This window comes from Oreochromis aureus, linkage group 17 (genome assembly GCF_013358895.1).
Source record: "Oreochromis aureus strain Israel breed Guangdong linkage group 17, ZZ_aureus, whole genome shotgun sequence".
Taxonomy (NCBI): Eukaryota; Metazoa; Chordata; class Actinopteri; order Cichliformes; family Cichlidae; genus Oreochromis; species Oreochromis aureus.
Genome location: NC_052958.1, coordinates 11758044 through 11775525, shown reverse-complemented (window position 1 = coordinate 11775525; position 17482 = coordinate 11758044). Strand labels below are relative to the sequence as shown.

General features: G+C 38.1%; 1 protein-coding gene across 1 annotated transcript in view; it reads right to left on the bottom strand.

Annotated features, from left to right (window-relative positions):
• The window catches only part of exoc4 (exocyst complex component 4), a 131370-nt gene that overhangs the window by 92538 nt on the left and 21350 nt on the right, over nucleotides 1-17482 (bottom strand). Inside the window, exons 9-10 of the mRNA XM_031726575.2 lie at nucleotides 10514-10659; nucleotides 9592-9680 (exon numbers count right to left, since the gene is read on the bottom strand). Coding sequence (XP_031582435.1) covers nucleotides 9592-9680; nucleotides 10514-10659 — 235 coding nt within the window. The remainder of the gene's footprint in view (nucleotides 1-9591; nucleotides 9681-10513; nucleotides 10660-17482) is intronic.

Sequence of the window (17482 nt, the reverse complement as noted above, 5' to 3'; positions counted from 1 at the left end):
CCCAGCAGGGAATTAGGCAGCACACTGTGTATCCTGTTCTTTACTTGAAGAATCTGTTGCACGCTGTGACTGCAAGAGCTGTGTACGTATTTACCTGTCTGTCTACAAGTGTAGCTGAGGTCCAACAAGCCCTTCTTCCACCCTTTCTTTCCATCCCTCCCTCTGTCCCTTTTTCATTTGCTCTTCTCTCCACCTTCTCCAATCAGCAAGTGTGAGATTAAAAGTAAACACAAAGGCGACAGTCAAAGCCCCAAATAACGGTAAGACCAATGCTGATTAAAATTAGCCCTAGGATAGGAAAATACACCAAGCACTTTCTCTCTGATTAAATGTCTGAACTGTGTAAACTATTACAACCTTGTTCTAGTCTCTCTGTTGTCCTCTACAGCCCCTGTCATTACATTTCCTCCAGATTCCATTTTCTCACCAGATTAAATGTTTTAATTATGCATGTGCTATCCAGGCACTTTATTGGTCGAAGCAGCTCTAGTTTTAGGAGTGTTTTATCGTACCAGTTATTTAACTTAGATGCATTTAAGACAAACAAAAAAACAAGAAAAACACACATATTCCTTTTTGTCGCACAGTTTGTTTTATGCCTTCAAAATGGCTCTGAGCGATAGGAGTGTGGGCATGGGACCTCTGAGGGTGTTCTGTGTTGTATAATGATAGGATGTTGGTAGCAGATGTTTTGGGCCCAATGGATCAGGCTTGCCTTGGGCTATTTGTGTGTTCTTAACCGTCCTCCAGAGTGTCTTTCACAGGTCACCATTGCAATGGTCTTTTGGATACATAATGCGATAATATGCTGCCCATCATTGAAACCTGCATACACAGAATCAATGAACACTTTATTAGTTCCAGCAGGTTTGTTCCTGTTTTGTACAGTAAATGTAGGTACACTGAACTTGAACTGTCATCATCAACAAACTAGTTTGAGATAATCTGAGCTTAGAGTTATTCTCCTGAAAGCTTGCATGTTCAGCAAAAGTACTCAGGTAGGTAAGTATATGAAGCTCAAAGGGGACTACTGGGTATTTGGCCCAAAGTGTGCCGAGAAAGTATCCACAGACCATTAAACCACCACCAGGATGGATGCTATCCTACCACCTTCCAAATTTCTATTTAGTTATACTGATCTTTTGTAATTTGTAGCCTCAGTTTCCTATTTTTAAATGACAAGAGCAGCACCCAGTGTTTTGTGTTGCTGGAACCCATCTGCTTTGTGCTCTTCTGCATACTTTGGCTTAAACCCAGTGGTTTTTACAATACTCAGACTAGAGAGTTTGGCAACAAGAACCATGCCAAGGAAAAGGTCACTTAAATTACCTTTCGTCTCCAGTCTGATGCTTGGTTTGAATTCCAGCAGGTCTTCATGACCATGTCTACATGCCTAAATGCTGCTGCCATGTGATCATTATTTTAGTTTCATGGCAGTCATCACTTACATGGAACAACTGAATGAGACATCAAAGCAGGTTTTCTGGTCCAAGCTTTCTGAATACAGGATTCAATTTGGCTGTCATTTAGTTTTTCTGTTGTGCTTTTACTGAGATTTATTCCAGCAGGTGCTGTTGGCTAGGGTTTAAATAATCTGTGATTCATATTTTGTCTAGAAGTGGAAAGCCAGAACTAAATGAACTGACACAGAGTGCAATATGCAAGATACTTGGATCAATTCTGTTTCAGCGGATACGATAAATAACTGCCTGAAATGTGTTTTCCATTATCGTGCTTCTGTCCATCACTATCATAATAAGAGGCTTGGTGAGGTACACTATAGTAAAGACCCAATATTATTGTTATAAGCCGCATTCATTTTCCACACTGGTTCTGTGCGCCACTCTAATTTCAGCAACAGAACTGTTGTAATTCAATTACTGGTCCTGCAGCAGATGAGCATCCAGCGCATATTTATGTGTGTATGTGTGTGTGTTTGGGATCCAGACCGGATAAGCAGTAGAAAATGGATGTAGGGATGCGTGTGTCTTGTAACTATTATCATCAACTTCACTGATATCTATGTGCAGCCAAATTGAACATGATGAGTCCAAACACATTTAAAATAACAACTGTGAGCCGAAACATCTGCAGTAATACGTGTGCTGCAACATGCAGATCTGCTCTGTATTGTGATGAAGAACATAAATAACTTTCCACTGACATCATCTCTTGTTAAAAAAGGTAGAATACATTTTAACTCGAGGAAATCCCAGAATTTCACTAGTAAAATAAAGTGATTAATAAAGGTCTGGCCTTGAAGAAAAAGGGTGCATATAAGTTCAATCTGGTTACATGACACTGAAGTACAGCATGTGTTGAATTTTTGTATTAAAAGTAGCAAACAAGTAGAGTAATAAAATACCAGAAAAAGAAGGATTACTATGAATCCTAAATTGTGAGAGAGCATCAATGTGGAAAAAAACAAGTAGTTGGGGAATCAACAGTACCTAAACCAATACGTTTGACATTCCAGAGTCATAATCCTGTAACATCTATTGAGTTTTTCCCAGACAAAGTTCAATTCTATCTAAGATTCCATTAATGAATATGATAAATTATAATTGGAAGGTCAGTGGAAGTCAAGTATTGATCACGTTCCAAGATAAGTGAACAACCATTATCCTTGAATTCGGCCAACAAATGAGGACAGCAAATGACTGGAAAAAAGAATAATTGAGAAGACAAGTCAGTGATTCTACAATAAAAATTGATTTAAGGAGCTTTTGAAGTGTGACCTATGAGAAACCAATTAAAGCATAGTGTCATGTTCACTGGGCCCCATGTTAGGTTACACCTTAAAAACATGGATTAGTTTTCCTGAGGAGCTAAACAGAAAAGAGCAATATTAGTGTATGAGTACTGTTTTGGAGAGTTAGTCACAGCCTGCTGTAAATGCTCCATCACCCTTCTGAGCAGTCCAAGTGATACTGAAAACTAACCTTGCCCTAACCATAATATATTCCACAGAGAAATAGTGTAACATCACACATCACTTGGCAGGACCATGCCAGTCTTGCACATATATTATCTGAACACGTGGCTTACAACACCTGCCAGTCCCGCCCCTAATATCCCACCCAGCATCACCTCCACACCCATGTCTCCCGCTAGACATTTTTCCATTTGCACCTCTTCTCTCTCCCCTTTGGGGTCTGCAAATCAGTTTGACAAGGAACACCACTTCTATCATCCCACTCTCTTCCACCTCTACCTTTCCCCGTTTCCTTCCTGTCGTGGGAATATGATGCTATTATGCACAAACAAGAAGCTCCTAATACAACATAGGCTTTTTTATGTACTTCAGACTGAGCATTGGGTATTAAGGTTGGGCAAGAAGGAAAGCTGTTTGTAACTACAATGCTTGTGCAGGGAGACTCGAACAGACTGTTTTCTGTGCCAGACACACTGTGAACAAGTCTATTTGAATATCAAAAGGGAAATAGGGAATGTGTGAAATAGATTTGGAACCGAGTTGATTATGAACACTTTCAAAGAGAGAGGGGGAGGTCAGAGGTTGGAGTGTTGGGAGAAGGAGTATGTGCGCACACCTACAAGGAAATTGATAAGTTTAAAGTGTGTATGTTTGGTTATGTGCACATATGGGGCAAGTATGTGGCGACAAGCTGGCTTTGTGTACGGGGGGGACTGTCACTTCAAACACGCCCCGGGGCAAGGCAATATAGTACAAAACACAATGAGCGACCACGGCACAAAGAGAAATAAAATTTAAAAAAAAAAAAAAAAAGGCTTTAAATGCATTATGGTGTGTCGCAAGACTGCAGGAGTTATTGGGATTTATTCACACTTCACCTCCCAGATGACCACTGGCATACTCTGATGCCTTCACTCAACAAAGACGCAATAAAAAACTAAAGGAGGAGGGTGTAAACGTGTAGAGGCTGTGAGATAAGCAGAGGAATATGAGGGAGTGGTGACACATCTATGGCTAGAAAATTGCTATTTTCATCATTTATTCATAGGAAATGTGATTGAATCTGGATGAGGTTCTTTGATTCTGAAGCAGTGGTTTGCAAAGGCTAGCAGCATACCCACACACAGTATATCCACATTTAGACAGATAGCTGAGGATTTGGTGTATAAAAGGTACACAACATATAAACTTGCAGTCTCATATACATACATGCGTTCCAATCACATATTCCAGATGTGGCTACATATGGAGCTGTAATAGAGTCTTTAGATGAAGCATTGGATTAATTGAAGCGTTCAAGATGAGAAAGCAAGCAATTAAGTCCTCCAGTGTGTTTGTATGTGTATGTTGGGCATGTGACCATGTGCCTGTGTAGCTGTGTGCACATGTGTAACATGTGCGTGTGTATACAAAACTTGGGAGACATACATTACAGAGCATATTAATTTCAAACCCATTAGAGATTTCTGACTGTGGATAAGTTACGAAACCATTACACATTAACACTGCTACTCGCAATAATGTTTACTTACTGGAAGGCTGGAACTCATACAACAGTACAACAAACACTGTAACCTTTCAGAACAAATGTGTGTGTGTTTTTGGTCATATTTTTACTATTTGCATTTTTTGGCTTTAATTGATAGTGACAAACAAAGGAGAGACAGAAAATGTGTGAAGAAATTAAGGGAATGGCATTCGCCAAAAGATCTGACCAGTCTGTCTCGCCGTTCAAAGCAAGCTTGTCGTCTACACGCCAGCTATTCATCTATCAAATCACCCCAGAGTAGTGCTGCCAACGAATACTCTAAATTTGATTATAATAATTACATTTTTAAAAAAGCAGCACTACCAGCAGCCATCTGTGTTCTGAGCTACATAGAATGCAAAGTTGCTGCTGGGGGCAGCATGCACTCTATGGCAAAGTCAGAACAGCTGTGTGGTGTAGGGGCAGCTCTCACTCCTTCAAGCTTAAGTTACATTGCTGCAGGTGCAGAGATGAGGGAGAGAGAGAGGTATTTAGCAGGAATTTTTTAGCCTACTGTTATTAGGGTAAGTAAGAGGAGGAATGTCACTTCAACACCTGAAGGTGAGCTACAACGAGTCATACTATTTTCCAAAATCTTGTTTTTTTTAATGTTGTTAAAGTTTTTAGGTTTTTTATTTCTGTAAAAAGTAAAAACATTAAAATAGGTCAAAGGGAAAAAAGTAAAGTAGCTTAAAAACATACAGTGGGGAAAATAATTATTTGATTACCTGCTGAATTGTAATTTTGCTCACTTACAAAGTATTGAACAGACTTTATTTTTTATGGTAGTTTCATTTGAATAAAGAGAGAAAGAATATCAAACAAAAATCCAGTAAAAATGCTTTACATAGTTAGAAGTTAGAAATTGATTTGTACGTCACTGAGCGAAATAACCATTTGATCTGTACAGAAACTCTCTAAATCCTTTAGCTTTCTTGGTTGCACTTTGATAACTTAAATTTTCTATAGGATGAGGTCTGGACACCTGCTTTTTTCTTAGCCACTCCTTTGTTTTCTAAGCAGTTCTTTTTGAGTCATTGCCATGCTGGAAGACCCATCGACAAACTATCTTCAGTGTTCTGGCTTTACTGACTCTGAGAATGGTGTTTTTTGGGCCATACTCAGCATTTCTCTTCCTCGAAACACAGTGAGTTGAGTTGATGCCAAAGAGCTCAATTTTGGTTTCATCTTACCACAGGACTTTCTCCCAGACCATCTCGGAATCATTTAGATATAAACCGGGAAACTTAAGAGGGGCCTGTACATGTGCCTTCTTAAGCAGCAGGACCTTGCACATGCTGCAAGATTCATTCTTCTTAATCCAGAGGTTTAAGAAGATTCAATGTCCATTATGCCGTTGTGTGTTACCAATGGTATTCTTAGTGACTGTGGCCCCAACAGAACATAAACAAGCCCCTCCTCTGTGGTCGTGGGCTGATCCACCACCCTCTCTCCTGATCATCCTTACCCGATGAGACAAGATCTTGCATGGTGCTCCAAGACTGTACATTAGCTAACTTAACAGTTGTAATTCATGGCTTAAAGAAAAATCTTCACAATTCAAAAGTCTCAAGTGATAAGACCCAATGGGGGTTTATTTAACTGCACTCAAAACACTAGATTTTGATCAGTAGATAACAAAACTGTGGAACCTTAACTGTGCTATATAAAAAGATACTCAATAAGTCTTATTAAATGGCTAACTTAGAAAAAGATTGATGCAATGCAGTACCCAGATGGCTTGATAATGAAATATATTTCACAATTAATTGCCCTATATAATTAATACAAGCATTGGTTTCATTGGTTTGTGGAGGCAATGCAATATTAAAATGGTTTAACCTTGTGTTTATGTTTTTAATGAATGATGGCATTTGACTCTGGTCAGTTTTTGACAAACCTACCCAAAAGCAAATGTCTTTTATATTAATGTGATCACATATAAAATGTCAAGGACGCCCAACAGATCATGGGCTTTAAGATAATGATAACAGAAACTCAAAGTATTGTTAACTTTCTTCCAGAAATTTTGTCGAGAGCAGAAATAATTTTTCAGGATACACAAGAGAAAGGTGTAAAATATAACTCCACTCAGAAGTAGTAGTTTATTCTTCCTCAGTGTCATTTTCTTATGCCCTAAGGGAACACAATGAGCTTTCACATTATCAAAAAGCAGCTAGGATGTCCTTGAGGCCTTTCGTAAAGGCAGAACAAATGGGGCCACACAGAAGACAGTCAGGTCATCGTGCTCCAAATGGCTCCACCGAGCCAGTCCTCTTTCACATTGCCCCAGAATAGTGAGACCTCACTAAATAGAGGGTTCAGTTTCCAAAAAAAAAACAAAGAAAGAAAAATCCTACACAAACTTAAAAACCCAGCCATGAATGCTGATTTTTCTATGTCACTCCTCTGTGCTTTTAATTGTGACACTAATTGCTGGTAACAGTTCAGCCTAATTACCTATGTGTCAGAAGATTAGCTAAACTCTAAAGCTTTGAGGATAGAAGAAGACCTAAGAAGAAGACCTAATCTAACTTGATTTTATTTTATTTTTTAAAAAGCTTGGTATCTTTCAGTACTGTAGGTTAACAATAATGTGCATCTAAAATTATCCTTTGGCTTTTGTAGCCCACACGTGCTTGTAAAAATAAATACAGAAAAGTCTGAAAGTAATTAGTCTGTTGAAACAGTTAAATAAGTCTACAAAGATGAAAATATTTCTTTGTTTTTGCTTTGGCCCTGAAATTCTGTAGTGGTGCATCTCCAGAAAGTATCACCAGAAAGTGCAAAATTCAAAAGTATCTGAAGTTGAGAAGTTTGTGCATTACCATTTTTATGCATTTGTTAACGGTGCATAGCTGGATTTAAAATGAACAATCAAACTCTTATTTCCAAGACTCTGTTGGTGAGCGTTTCAGTTAATAACTATATTGACTTGAAGCAGACCGTTGAGGGAAAAAAAAGGAGTTTAGGAAACTCCAAGTAAAAAGACAGAAAGACACACATGACTAAGCTTTAAGTGTTGAGTAATCCCAGAGCTAGAAGAATTAATCAACGCAATCTCTCATTTCTAACTCTTTTCCTCTCCTTCCTTCCCTATGGTAAGTTTAATTTGAAGAGAGAGAGAAAAAGTCCCTTTCCACACTGTCTCAATACATATTTTTCTAATTTCTTCCTTCAGAAAGCTCTTAATGGCTTCTTCGCTAGACCCTGATGAAAACAATGACTTTTAACCTCCCTCCTCCTTCATCCATCTTTCCCCTCCCTCCATCACAGCTGACTTATTTCACTTTCTAAATGATTTCTTACTCCTTCATTCTCTTTTCAGCCATTCAGGCCTTGGCCTGGGCTTGTGGTCGGTGCTACGCATTGTGACAGGTGAAATGAAAGCCCAGAGAAATCTCATCTTCTTATAAACCCTTGAGGCATTCAGCCAGTCAAAAAAAATATTTTTCCACCTTCTTTCTGAGGCACCGACAGATGGAAGAAGAAAAAAAAAAAGAGCCGTTATATGAAGACCATTTGGGGGTTTCCTTCATCGACAGTTAATCAGCGCTGCTCGTTTTGTAGCAGTGGGGAGCTGGGGTAGTAGATTTTGCATATATTTACAGACTCAGTGCAGTATGAGTGGCATTTCTAGTCAAGAAAAGAAGTACAGCCTGCATTGTAATTTCAGCCTTAAGCTAAATATCTAGACTAGCCTAATCAATGCCGCATTATTTATACAGTTTACCCCTGATAGTTATAATAAGTTGTGCAGACAGTGCTAGAGGATCTCTTTTGCACTTTTTTTCACATCACCTAGTCTTTTCAAATTACCTTTTTATTTTATCTATACTATGTCAACAAGGCATTTGGTGTGAAAAAAAGGCATAGCAACAGACAGCAGCAAACAGTGCTGTCAGGCATTGCTGATTGAAACCTCAAGGTCACAGGCAGAGGAGCAGAGCCAGGCAAAGAGAGGAGGAGGAGAGGAAAGAGAGAGAGAAGAGAGAAGTCGGGGCAGCACAACAGTTTAGACTCTCCAGGGTCTGGCTGTGTAGCTCACTCACTGTGCTATTTTGTGCGTGTGTGAAAGTGTGAGTGAGAGGTTTTCAAGGCCTCTCCCTGTAGGCGGATTCTGCAAAGTCACCCCGCTCTGTGCATCTCGTCAATCTCTCTATCGCCATTTCCCTCTTCACACTCCTGTTGTCTGCCTTTCCTTTTTCTTAAGTGTGACTTCTCGAACTGCAGCATGTCCTCCCCATCTTCACAGCACTGTAGTCACATCTCTCTGACGCTATCATTCCTCCTCTTTACCAAACTTTTTCCATCACCATCCTTCCAGCGCAGACACCTCCATCTTAGCCAAACATGACCTAATACCCCTCACCTTCCTCAACCTTCCTCTACTGTGTTCCTATTCAAAGCAAGGTCCACGTCTTTATGTCTCTACTAACTTAAACTATACTTCTTTTTTTTTTTTACAGTTTATGTTTTCTTCCATAACCCCTGTCTTTCTTTTCTGCCGTTTAGATGACCTCTCTGTGTTCATGCTGCTCTTTTATTTTCACACAAGTTGAAAAAATTCTTATCCAATTTATTCTATTGCTATTCCGTCAGTACTTTTCACACCATCTGGCCCTATCATATCTTTTTCATCTCTTCCTCCTGCCATCAATCCACACTTATCATATACCAAGAAATGGTTGGAAACTTAAAGGAAAATAAGAAGATTAAGTGTATTAAGGCGTGAACTTCTGACCATCACGGTGAAAAGGATTGTCTAACATGTCAGGTGTTCAATTAAGCTGAGAACTATGACTGCTGAAGCCATAGCATATGAGTCATAGTTTTCAATTATCATTGTTCCCTTCTATCAGTATAGAAATGGTTCATCACAGAACAAGGGTGACCAGTCAGAACAAATTTGTACCGATTCCAAGCAATCGTTCTCTCTGAGGGGACAAGTGGGCCAAACCACCCCGTGAAAATGCCTACCACAGCATAACAGAGACACCCGATGTCCTCACTATAGGTTCAAGGGTTCAGGTTTTCCTTTTAGTCTGTCCCTTGTCTGTATTAGGGAATCAGCTCTCTCCCTCTCTACTTTAAACTGCTCAGTTCATCCATCCATCTCTCTCCTCACCTTGTAATTCTCCACTCTTGCTGTAGAGCTCTCGCCTCTGTTCTCTCAGGTAGGCACTCATGCTGATGGCATGGGATGATGATTCAAACCTACAAAAGGCAAAAGGTTCAACAAGGGGGAACAACATATCAGCATAATACTCAAAGGTGTGAAAATGAGACATACATGGAATTTAAATCTCGAATTTCATACATAAAAACACATTTTGTGAAGTTAGTAGTAACTGTTTCTGTAAACTACCTGACAAGACTACAGATGTACGAAAGGTAAAACTATTATGATTTTCCTTAATAACTGGCATACAGTGTTACAACTGTGTGTTAAGTACCTGTGAGCTAAGCTTCAATGTGCTGTAAGCGGTCAGCATCAGACCATTCTTTCTAATCTTGGCTTTGTATGATATTATTGAGAAGGGATATCCTTAACGCTGCAATAGGGAGCCAATCAGAGGAAAGTTTAAAGGAACTTTGACCTTAAGTGAGTTAAAACAGCTTATTTCATAACAGTGCAGCAAGGCCCAGTAAAAGACAAATGATAATTCCTTTGAACTGTGAATCTTGTTAGGTATAACCCAAGAAGAAAAATATGAAGCTGGAAATGGGTATTGTAGATCACCTTTAATAAGCTGAGAACTATATGACTGATTAATGGTTAGCTAAGGACCCTTGACATAAAAAAATGCTAAGACCTCTATACCTCTCCTCTGTTATCCTCAGTGCACTGCTAATAGGAAGAAACACACTGCTCTACAAGTACAGTTAAGAATAGCTGGTCTCAAAGTGTACTATAATTCAACAGATTTTAAGCTACATAGATCATTAGACTCTGGTGTTTTATTTTTTGTGTTTCACGTGCTTTTCTTTCTTGCCTTTTTTTTAACTTGAATTAACACAAACATTATAGAAAATAATGTGATCCTTACTTGAAGAGCGACTGCTTGGGACGCTGTGGTTTTTTCTTTGCAAAAAAGGCAGCAAACTCACTGCCAGTGCTCGCATAGGAGAGCTGAGCTGAGGGCTCCGTAGCACTGCGGCTGTTCTTCACATCCAAATACTCCATAAGCAGAACCTAAGAAATACAAAAAAAACAGTGGGTGAAAACGTAAAAATCTGAAGAAACAGTTTTTAAGAAGTAAAAATTGTTTCTAATGCAGGGGAAATATATTTAAGTCAATCTAAACACAAGGTAAATGTAGCCAAAATGTGTGGTACACAAAAACAAAGAACTGGAGGAACATTTTGCAAATAATTCAGTTAATTAGCAATAGGTCAGTAACATGATTGGGTATATAAAGAACATCTTAGAGAGGCAGAGATTCTCAGAAGTAATGAGGGCCAGAGGTTCACCAATATGCAAAAATTACAAATAGTGGTGAAGACTTTTAATATCTCATCATTTATGTTACATAATCTCATGAAAAGGTTCCGAGAATATGGAGAAATATATGTATGCAAAGCTTAAAATCAATACTGGATCTTCAGGCCCTCGGGCGGCGCTGCATTAAAGACAGGCATGTTATGGAAATCATTGCATAGGCCATCCCCAAGGTTAAAATTTTATCATGCAAAGAAGATGCCAGCAAGTTAATGCTAAACGACATACTGCATCTATTACACCAGCATGGCAGTGTAGAGGAGTCCAGCTGCTGAACTGGCCTGTTTTCAGGTCAACTGAATTTTCAGCAACTAAAAACTTTTGGTTTATCATGAATAATAAAACAAAGAAGAATCAGGAATGTTGAGCAACATTGTCAGATAACAATAAAACACACTCTTCTCTCTCAAAAGTCCAGCAACTGGTCTCAATTCACAAGTTAAATTTTGCTACACAGCAGTAAACACAGCTTGTCCCAACTTTTTTGAGGCAAGTTGCTGCCATCAAATTCTAAATAAATAGCAGCAATCATAATACTAATAATAATAATAATAATAAATAATAATAATCGGTATAATCGGTAATCGGTATTTTCTTTTTTTTCTAAGTTCTAATAAAATCATTGCATTCTATTTTTTACTTACATTTTACATAGAAGGTGACTTTATATTTTGTAAAGTCATAAAGCTCCAATCATGTCACTTTAGAGTAAATATTTTAGTGTTTTCTTTTAGTCAGTCTGCAGAAATAATGCAGTAAGAATCACAACCAATTATTAACTTTTAAATATTTTCATTATTTACATTTTTTAAAATTTTTTCTGCTGTACAAAAAAAGCAAGTTACACATCTATTTCGAGGGGCTGTTTCTTAGTAACAGTAAAAATGAGATTCGTGATAATAAACATTTAACATTTATATAACAATTATTAAACAATTAATAAACGTCACAAAGTCACCTGTATCATGTTTTAATATAAAATGATAAAACTCCTTTTTTTGTTGTTCTGATATGTGTACCATTTATATGCTTTATCTTAACACTACCTAAACTCTGATATGGTAACATGAAGTGCTTAGGCTTACTAATGACTCACAATCGTATCCTTGGAGCTTGACCCTCCTGCTCTGTTCTGTTGTCAGATTATTCATGTAGAGCTTTCTTTATATCCTAAGGTCTTTGTACAGCAGGTGTCTTTATTAATAATAGGAAAAAGAAAATAGCCTCATTGGTATGTCTAGTTTGGTTATAAAAAATGACTTCAAACACTTAAGAGTTTGATTTTAACTTTTTGGATAATTTGAGTTTGCAGAGCCAGACCTACAGAAAGATTACATGCTGCTACATGCTGTCCACATGAATTTGCTTTAGTCTTTTTTTTGTTTTGATTTCTTATTTTATTTTTATATAGCTTTATATGACTTGATCTATACACTGTTGAGATTGCACTAAATTTCACTGTACATGTTACAGTGACAATAAATATGTTTCTATTCCATTTTATATCCTATTACTGCTGCTCAATGAAGAGCTTTAAAGCAAAGCTTTATTGCAAAAAACTAACCAATGTAGATTTGTTTGTTGTTGTTTTTTTCCCTTTGATTTCTTGACAGCTCTTGTGGCAGCTGTGGAGAAACATCTATTTTCTAGAATACTATTATTTTTGGTTGAATAAACCCACAAACCTTTTGGTGACTCATGCGTTCATATCACATCTGATGGGAAATTGAAACTTTAGATGACTTTTTTTTGCAGATAGAGTCTGCTAAAAAACAAAAAAACAAAAAAAAGGGCCTGGGATAAACTTTATATTTTTTAAATATTTTTTGTGGTCTTCAATATAAACATGCATCACAAATAATTATGAAGAACAGACCTCTGGACAGAAGACAGCCAACGACATGACTGGGCACTATTGATGACTGCAGAAAAAATTCTTGTCATCTATTTCTCTGATCTGTCTGCGTGATCCATGGTGAGATCTATCAACGTCTTATCATGCTTCATAAAAATCTTATCAATTTCTAACAATAGTCCAGAACAAGCACATTGAAACACTGGCCAGACTCAGAAAGTTCACTTCCTCTCCTTTATCATTCTATCTGCACATTCCCTCTGTTTCTTTCATTGTCTCATTTTTCAAAATCTCTTAGGGCGTCATCTCTCATTTCTCACATTTCTATTTTTTCTCTGTTGCTCTCTCTATCTCATCTTTTCCTTTCTCTCTCACCCTTCTTCATTTCTCTCTCTCTCTCTGTGTGAATACATATGTTCTAAAATAGCTTCCCATATCTAATAGCTTCATAATTTAGAAGGGCCATTTAGCCTGTGTGTGTCTAATTCTGAGACGCAGTGTGGGTCAGCCCAGAATGGGACAGGAGTAATGGCTGAGCAGATGGAGATCCATCCCAACCATAATGATGTAATTAACACTGCGGAGAGCACCCCTCCCATCAAGCATGGGAAAGCCTTCAGTCGCTAAAATTCATATTAATCCAAGTGCACATCCATGGAAATATGATGTGGATCGCATCATCTCAGGTAAAATCTTGTGTTAGATTTAGTTAAATGCAGATGTTTTACTGGAAAATTTTTTAATGCCTTTTAAGCCTAAATGGACCCAAAATGAAAAGGACCCCAAATGTTTTACAACTTACAACATATAAATTAAACAAGACTGAAAATATGGCTTTTGGTTACAAACACTCATATAAATACACAAGCTAGCCGTTCTCGCCAACACACTTCCCCTGATCACATACAGAGCTGGAAAACATATTACACACGCCCTCTCCAACTGGCAACAACAGAGCGACCACTTGCCACTAGCCTCATGCTGCAGCTAATCCTATCAGTGTATTAATTACTAATGATGAGCTGATGGAGCGAAACCCCGACTTGCTTGCAAGCTAACACCCAAGCAGACTTAATGAAATGCCAGCGCTGGGCTGATGAAGGGGCTCCGACCCTACTTAAATTGCATTAGCCCAGAGACAGAGTGAACTTTGGAGGCAATTAACTGGACTGTTAGGACAGAGAGAAAGATAGAGGCAGAGAGGGATGGGAGGTGGAAAGCAACACCGAACGGGAGAAGAAAAGAAGGGGAGATAACGGTGCAAAAGAGCTGTGGAAAATAGAAAGAGCAAAGGATTATAGGTGGAAGTGAAAACTGAACAGAATGCTAATCGGAAAAAGGAGATAAAGAAAATGAGGAGAAAGACCCAGAGAGAATACAAGTACTTAAGTAACTAGTTAGTATTTGCTGATTTTCCTCTGCAAAGTATGCTACAGAGTTGTTCACTTACAAAAGTTCTTCACATCAAATGTTTTATTTATTTATTATCCATTACGGAGATGGCTCATTGATGAAGATTTCATTGCTCCTAACAAAGTTACTTTGTTGTAAAGCCAAACCAATGAAAATGTGTTTTAATTTGTAGTGGTGGTGACTAAATACATCTTACTCTTACTGTACAGTGTGAAAACTAATTATAAAGAAAAACAGAACCATTTAAGAGGCCGATGAATTCATCCTTGATGCTTGTCAAGAGCGTTTTAGTTTGGATTCGAGTTATAAAATGGCAAGTAAGTTATTTCTTAATGCCACGGATCTCAAGTTTAGCAATCTACATATCATATAAGCAAAATACAATCAGTCATGCCATGCTGTCCAGAGTCTGTTGAACACAAACAAGGTACAACCTAGTTGCTTAGCACTGACTGTTCCAAATATAGCATTCATGCATGCAAACTTAGAGCCCAATCTCAGTGTGTGAGGATGGTACCAACATTAATCACAGGCGGCTAATGATCAATCAAATGTTGGTTGATTTGAAATGTTGCAGGTGGCAATAGTTTTGGCCTGTTACCTGTCTCCCACTAATACTGTTTAATGTGCTGTAGACGCATTTATATGGATCAAAACTATACTGAAGCATTTCATCTTATTCCAAGATAACGACCCTGAAATCTAAATTCATCTCTGATATTTGTTGTAATACCAAAAACTAATCCCTCCTATCAATGCAAGCAAGCAGACTCAGCAAACTTGCAAAACTACTCCTAAAACCTGGATATATTGTACTTGTCTCAATCCTATGACCATGGCAATCTTATCATCAGCTTTTCTTTCTCCCTCTTACCCTTCAGGTCAAGAACCTGAAATCCTATTAAAGCTACTATTACTGCAGGCACAGATTCTCTTACTGTCACATGCTTTTTACCAAACAGCTCATGTGAAGCACACAACAACGGAATACTGAAAATAAGGAACTATAATATGACCGCATTGGTGAAAGTATATTTAAAAGAGGAACAGCAATAAATAGGGATTTGGAAAAGCATAGGATGATTATTCAGAGACAGAGGGAGATAGTTACTCACTTTTTTATGATTCTAAGAGACAACAGGGAAACAAAAACCAAGGCAAATGCAGTTGCAAGTGATATAAAATACAGGTCCTCCAGAGTCAGCTCAGGAATGATCAGCACTGTGAATGCAGTTGCCAAATCAAAGAGCTGGCTCAGTATTTGCATAGCAATGCAAAAACTCGTGAGAGATTCATTCACTTATTATTCAGAATGGCCACAAAGTCCATTCCATTTGGCAACCTACATTCCTGTATTTTCCTAACCTCTTATTAAACCAAGGTCACGCGCACACACACCAAAAACAGCATGTCTACAAATGGTCTGCTGAATTGGTAGTACTAATAGAGAAACAAGAATTTATGGGAATATACAAAAAATAATGCTACAAAGCTCTCTTAGCATTTTAAATACTGGCAACAGCTGGTACCACATGGAAGGAAACTCTCATCTTTCAACATCTCCTTTTGTTTAAACAGCTCAGGTGAAGAATCAGCCAAATAAATATTACAGCAACATCTTGCTATGAGTTCAGCTGGATCCCAATTGTATTAGTCCAGTGGACTTTCACTTTGACTTCCAATAAAAGGTGAGAGAGATGATTGAACACATACTTTGAATTCCCTAAAAAAAAAAACTTAGATTCATGGGAAAATCCATGGAACAGAAAAAGGTAGGCTTTGACTAATGGGTCTACACAGCAAATAAGACTAAGCCTAAAACTTCCTGTGACTGGATGCTTGTGTGTGAGTGGGTAAACATGCCAAACACTTCTAAAGAGATTACAAAAAAAATAATAATAACAACAATAATTTTGCCAGCACTTTTTAACCAAGATGTTTGGTACTTCAGTAGATTGGGTCTCATCCCAAACTAAATCAGTCCAATGCGCTGAGTGCAAAGTTAAATTAAAAAGAAGGGAACCTTAATGGAAGTCAGCCTTTGTTATTCATTTCCAGCACTCCCATGTATTTCCTCCTAACTGAAGTGTCCTGATGTCACCTTTTATGCTTGGAGGAAGTGTATACTCATCTTCCGTTCTGTCCATTAGGGCCCTAACAGCTCAGCAATCAGTTCAATTATGGAAGCATCATTCAGATTTTTGCAGGTGAGCACTAGTCATTGTGTAAACTAAGAAGTCAATTGGCTAAAATTAAAGGAATAAATATCACTTCATTCTCTCTCCTTGTTTCCACCTTCCTCTTCTTATTAAGTAATCTTAAAGCAGCCGAGAGAACAATCTCAGCACTTTGTTTCTCTTTTCAAGTCTTTATTGAAATCGGCTGTCTCCCACTAAATCCCTTGGCTAGTGTCTTGTCACAAAACATTGACTGATATCCCTTGCAGCCAGTTTGAAGTTAAAGCCCAAAGTGTCCTTGGCCGTCAAAGAAAAGGGTTCTGTATACACCCGGTATTGATTGTGTTCCAGAAACTTCAATAACCTTCACAAGTTCTGACAGAGCTTCAGCCACAGCTACTCTCTCAGCGCTGAACTCTTGCTAAGCAGCAGGAGTTCCCACCTGGAGGGGCTGCATCTAGTCAATCTTTTGAAGGCTATCTTGTTGACAGAGGAAAGGGAGGTGTGTCTGAATGTTCACTGAAACCCTTTTTACTCGTCTGTGTCCTTGCTGTGTCCTCAACATTTTTTTGAAATGTAACAAACACTTTAAGTGTATTTATGCTATAAACAATAAATGTGTTTTTCATTTCTCTTTTAAGAGATATTCAGAACAGCAGTGAATACATCAAAAGGATGAAGATTAATGGACATTTTAGCAGAGCATATGCATCAGCAATGACATCGGCTGGTCTGACTGCTATCTTGAACAGGGACCTAGATATTTTTGAATAATGGATCAAAACAAACTGATACTTAGCACATCCACAGTAAAAAGTATGGTACTCAGTTAAAGCTATGACATGAGACAGTAATACCATATAAACATACCAGCCATCCAGCAAGTAAAGGAAACCAGGCTCTTGGGCATTATCCTATACAACAAACCGCCTTGGTCTACACTCTACAATATGGCAGATATTGTATTGTATTGCATAATTTTCAAATGTCACCTATTTCTTCTTAGGATATCTCAGACTTTTCGTCATCTGTTGTAAATGGATGGTTAATTGAACCTTTTCTGAATGTACTT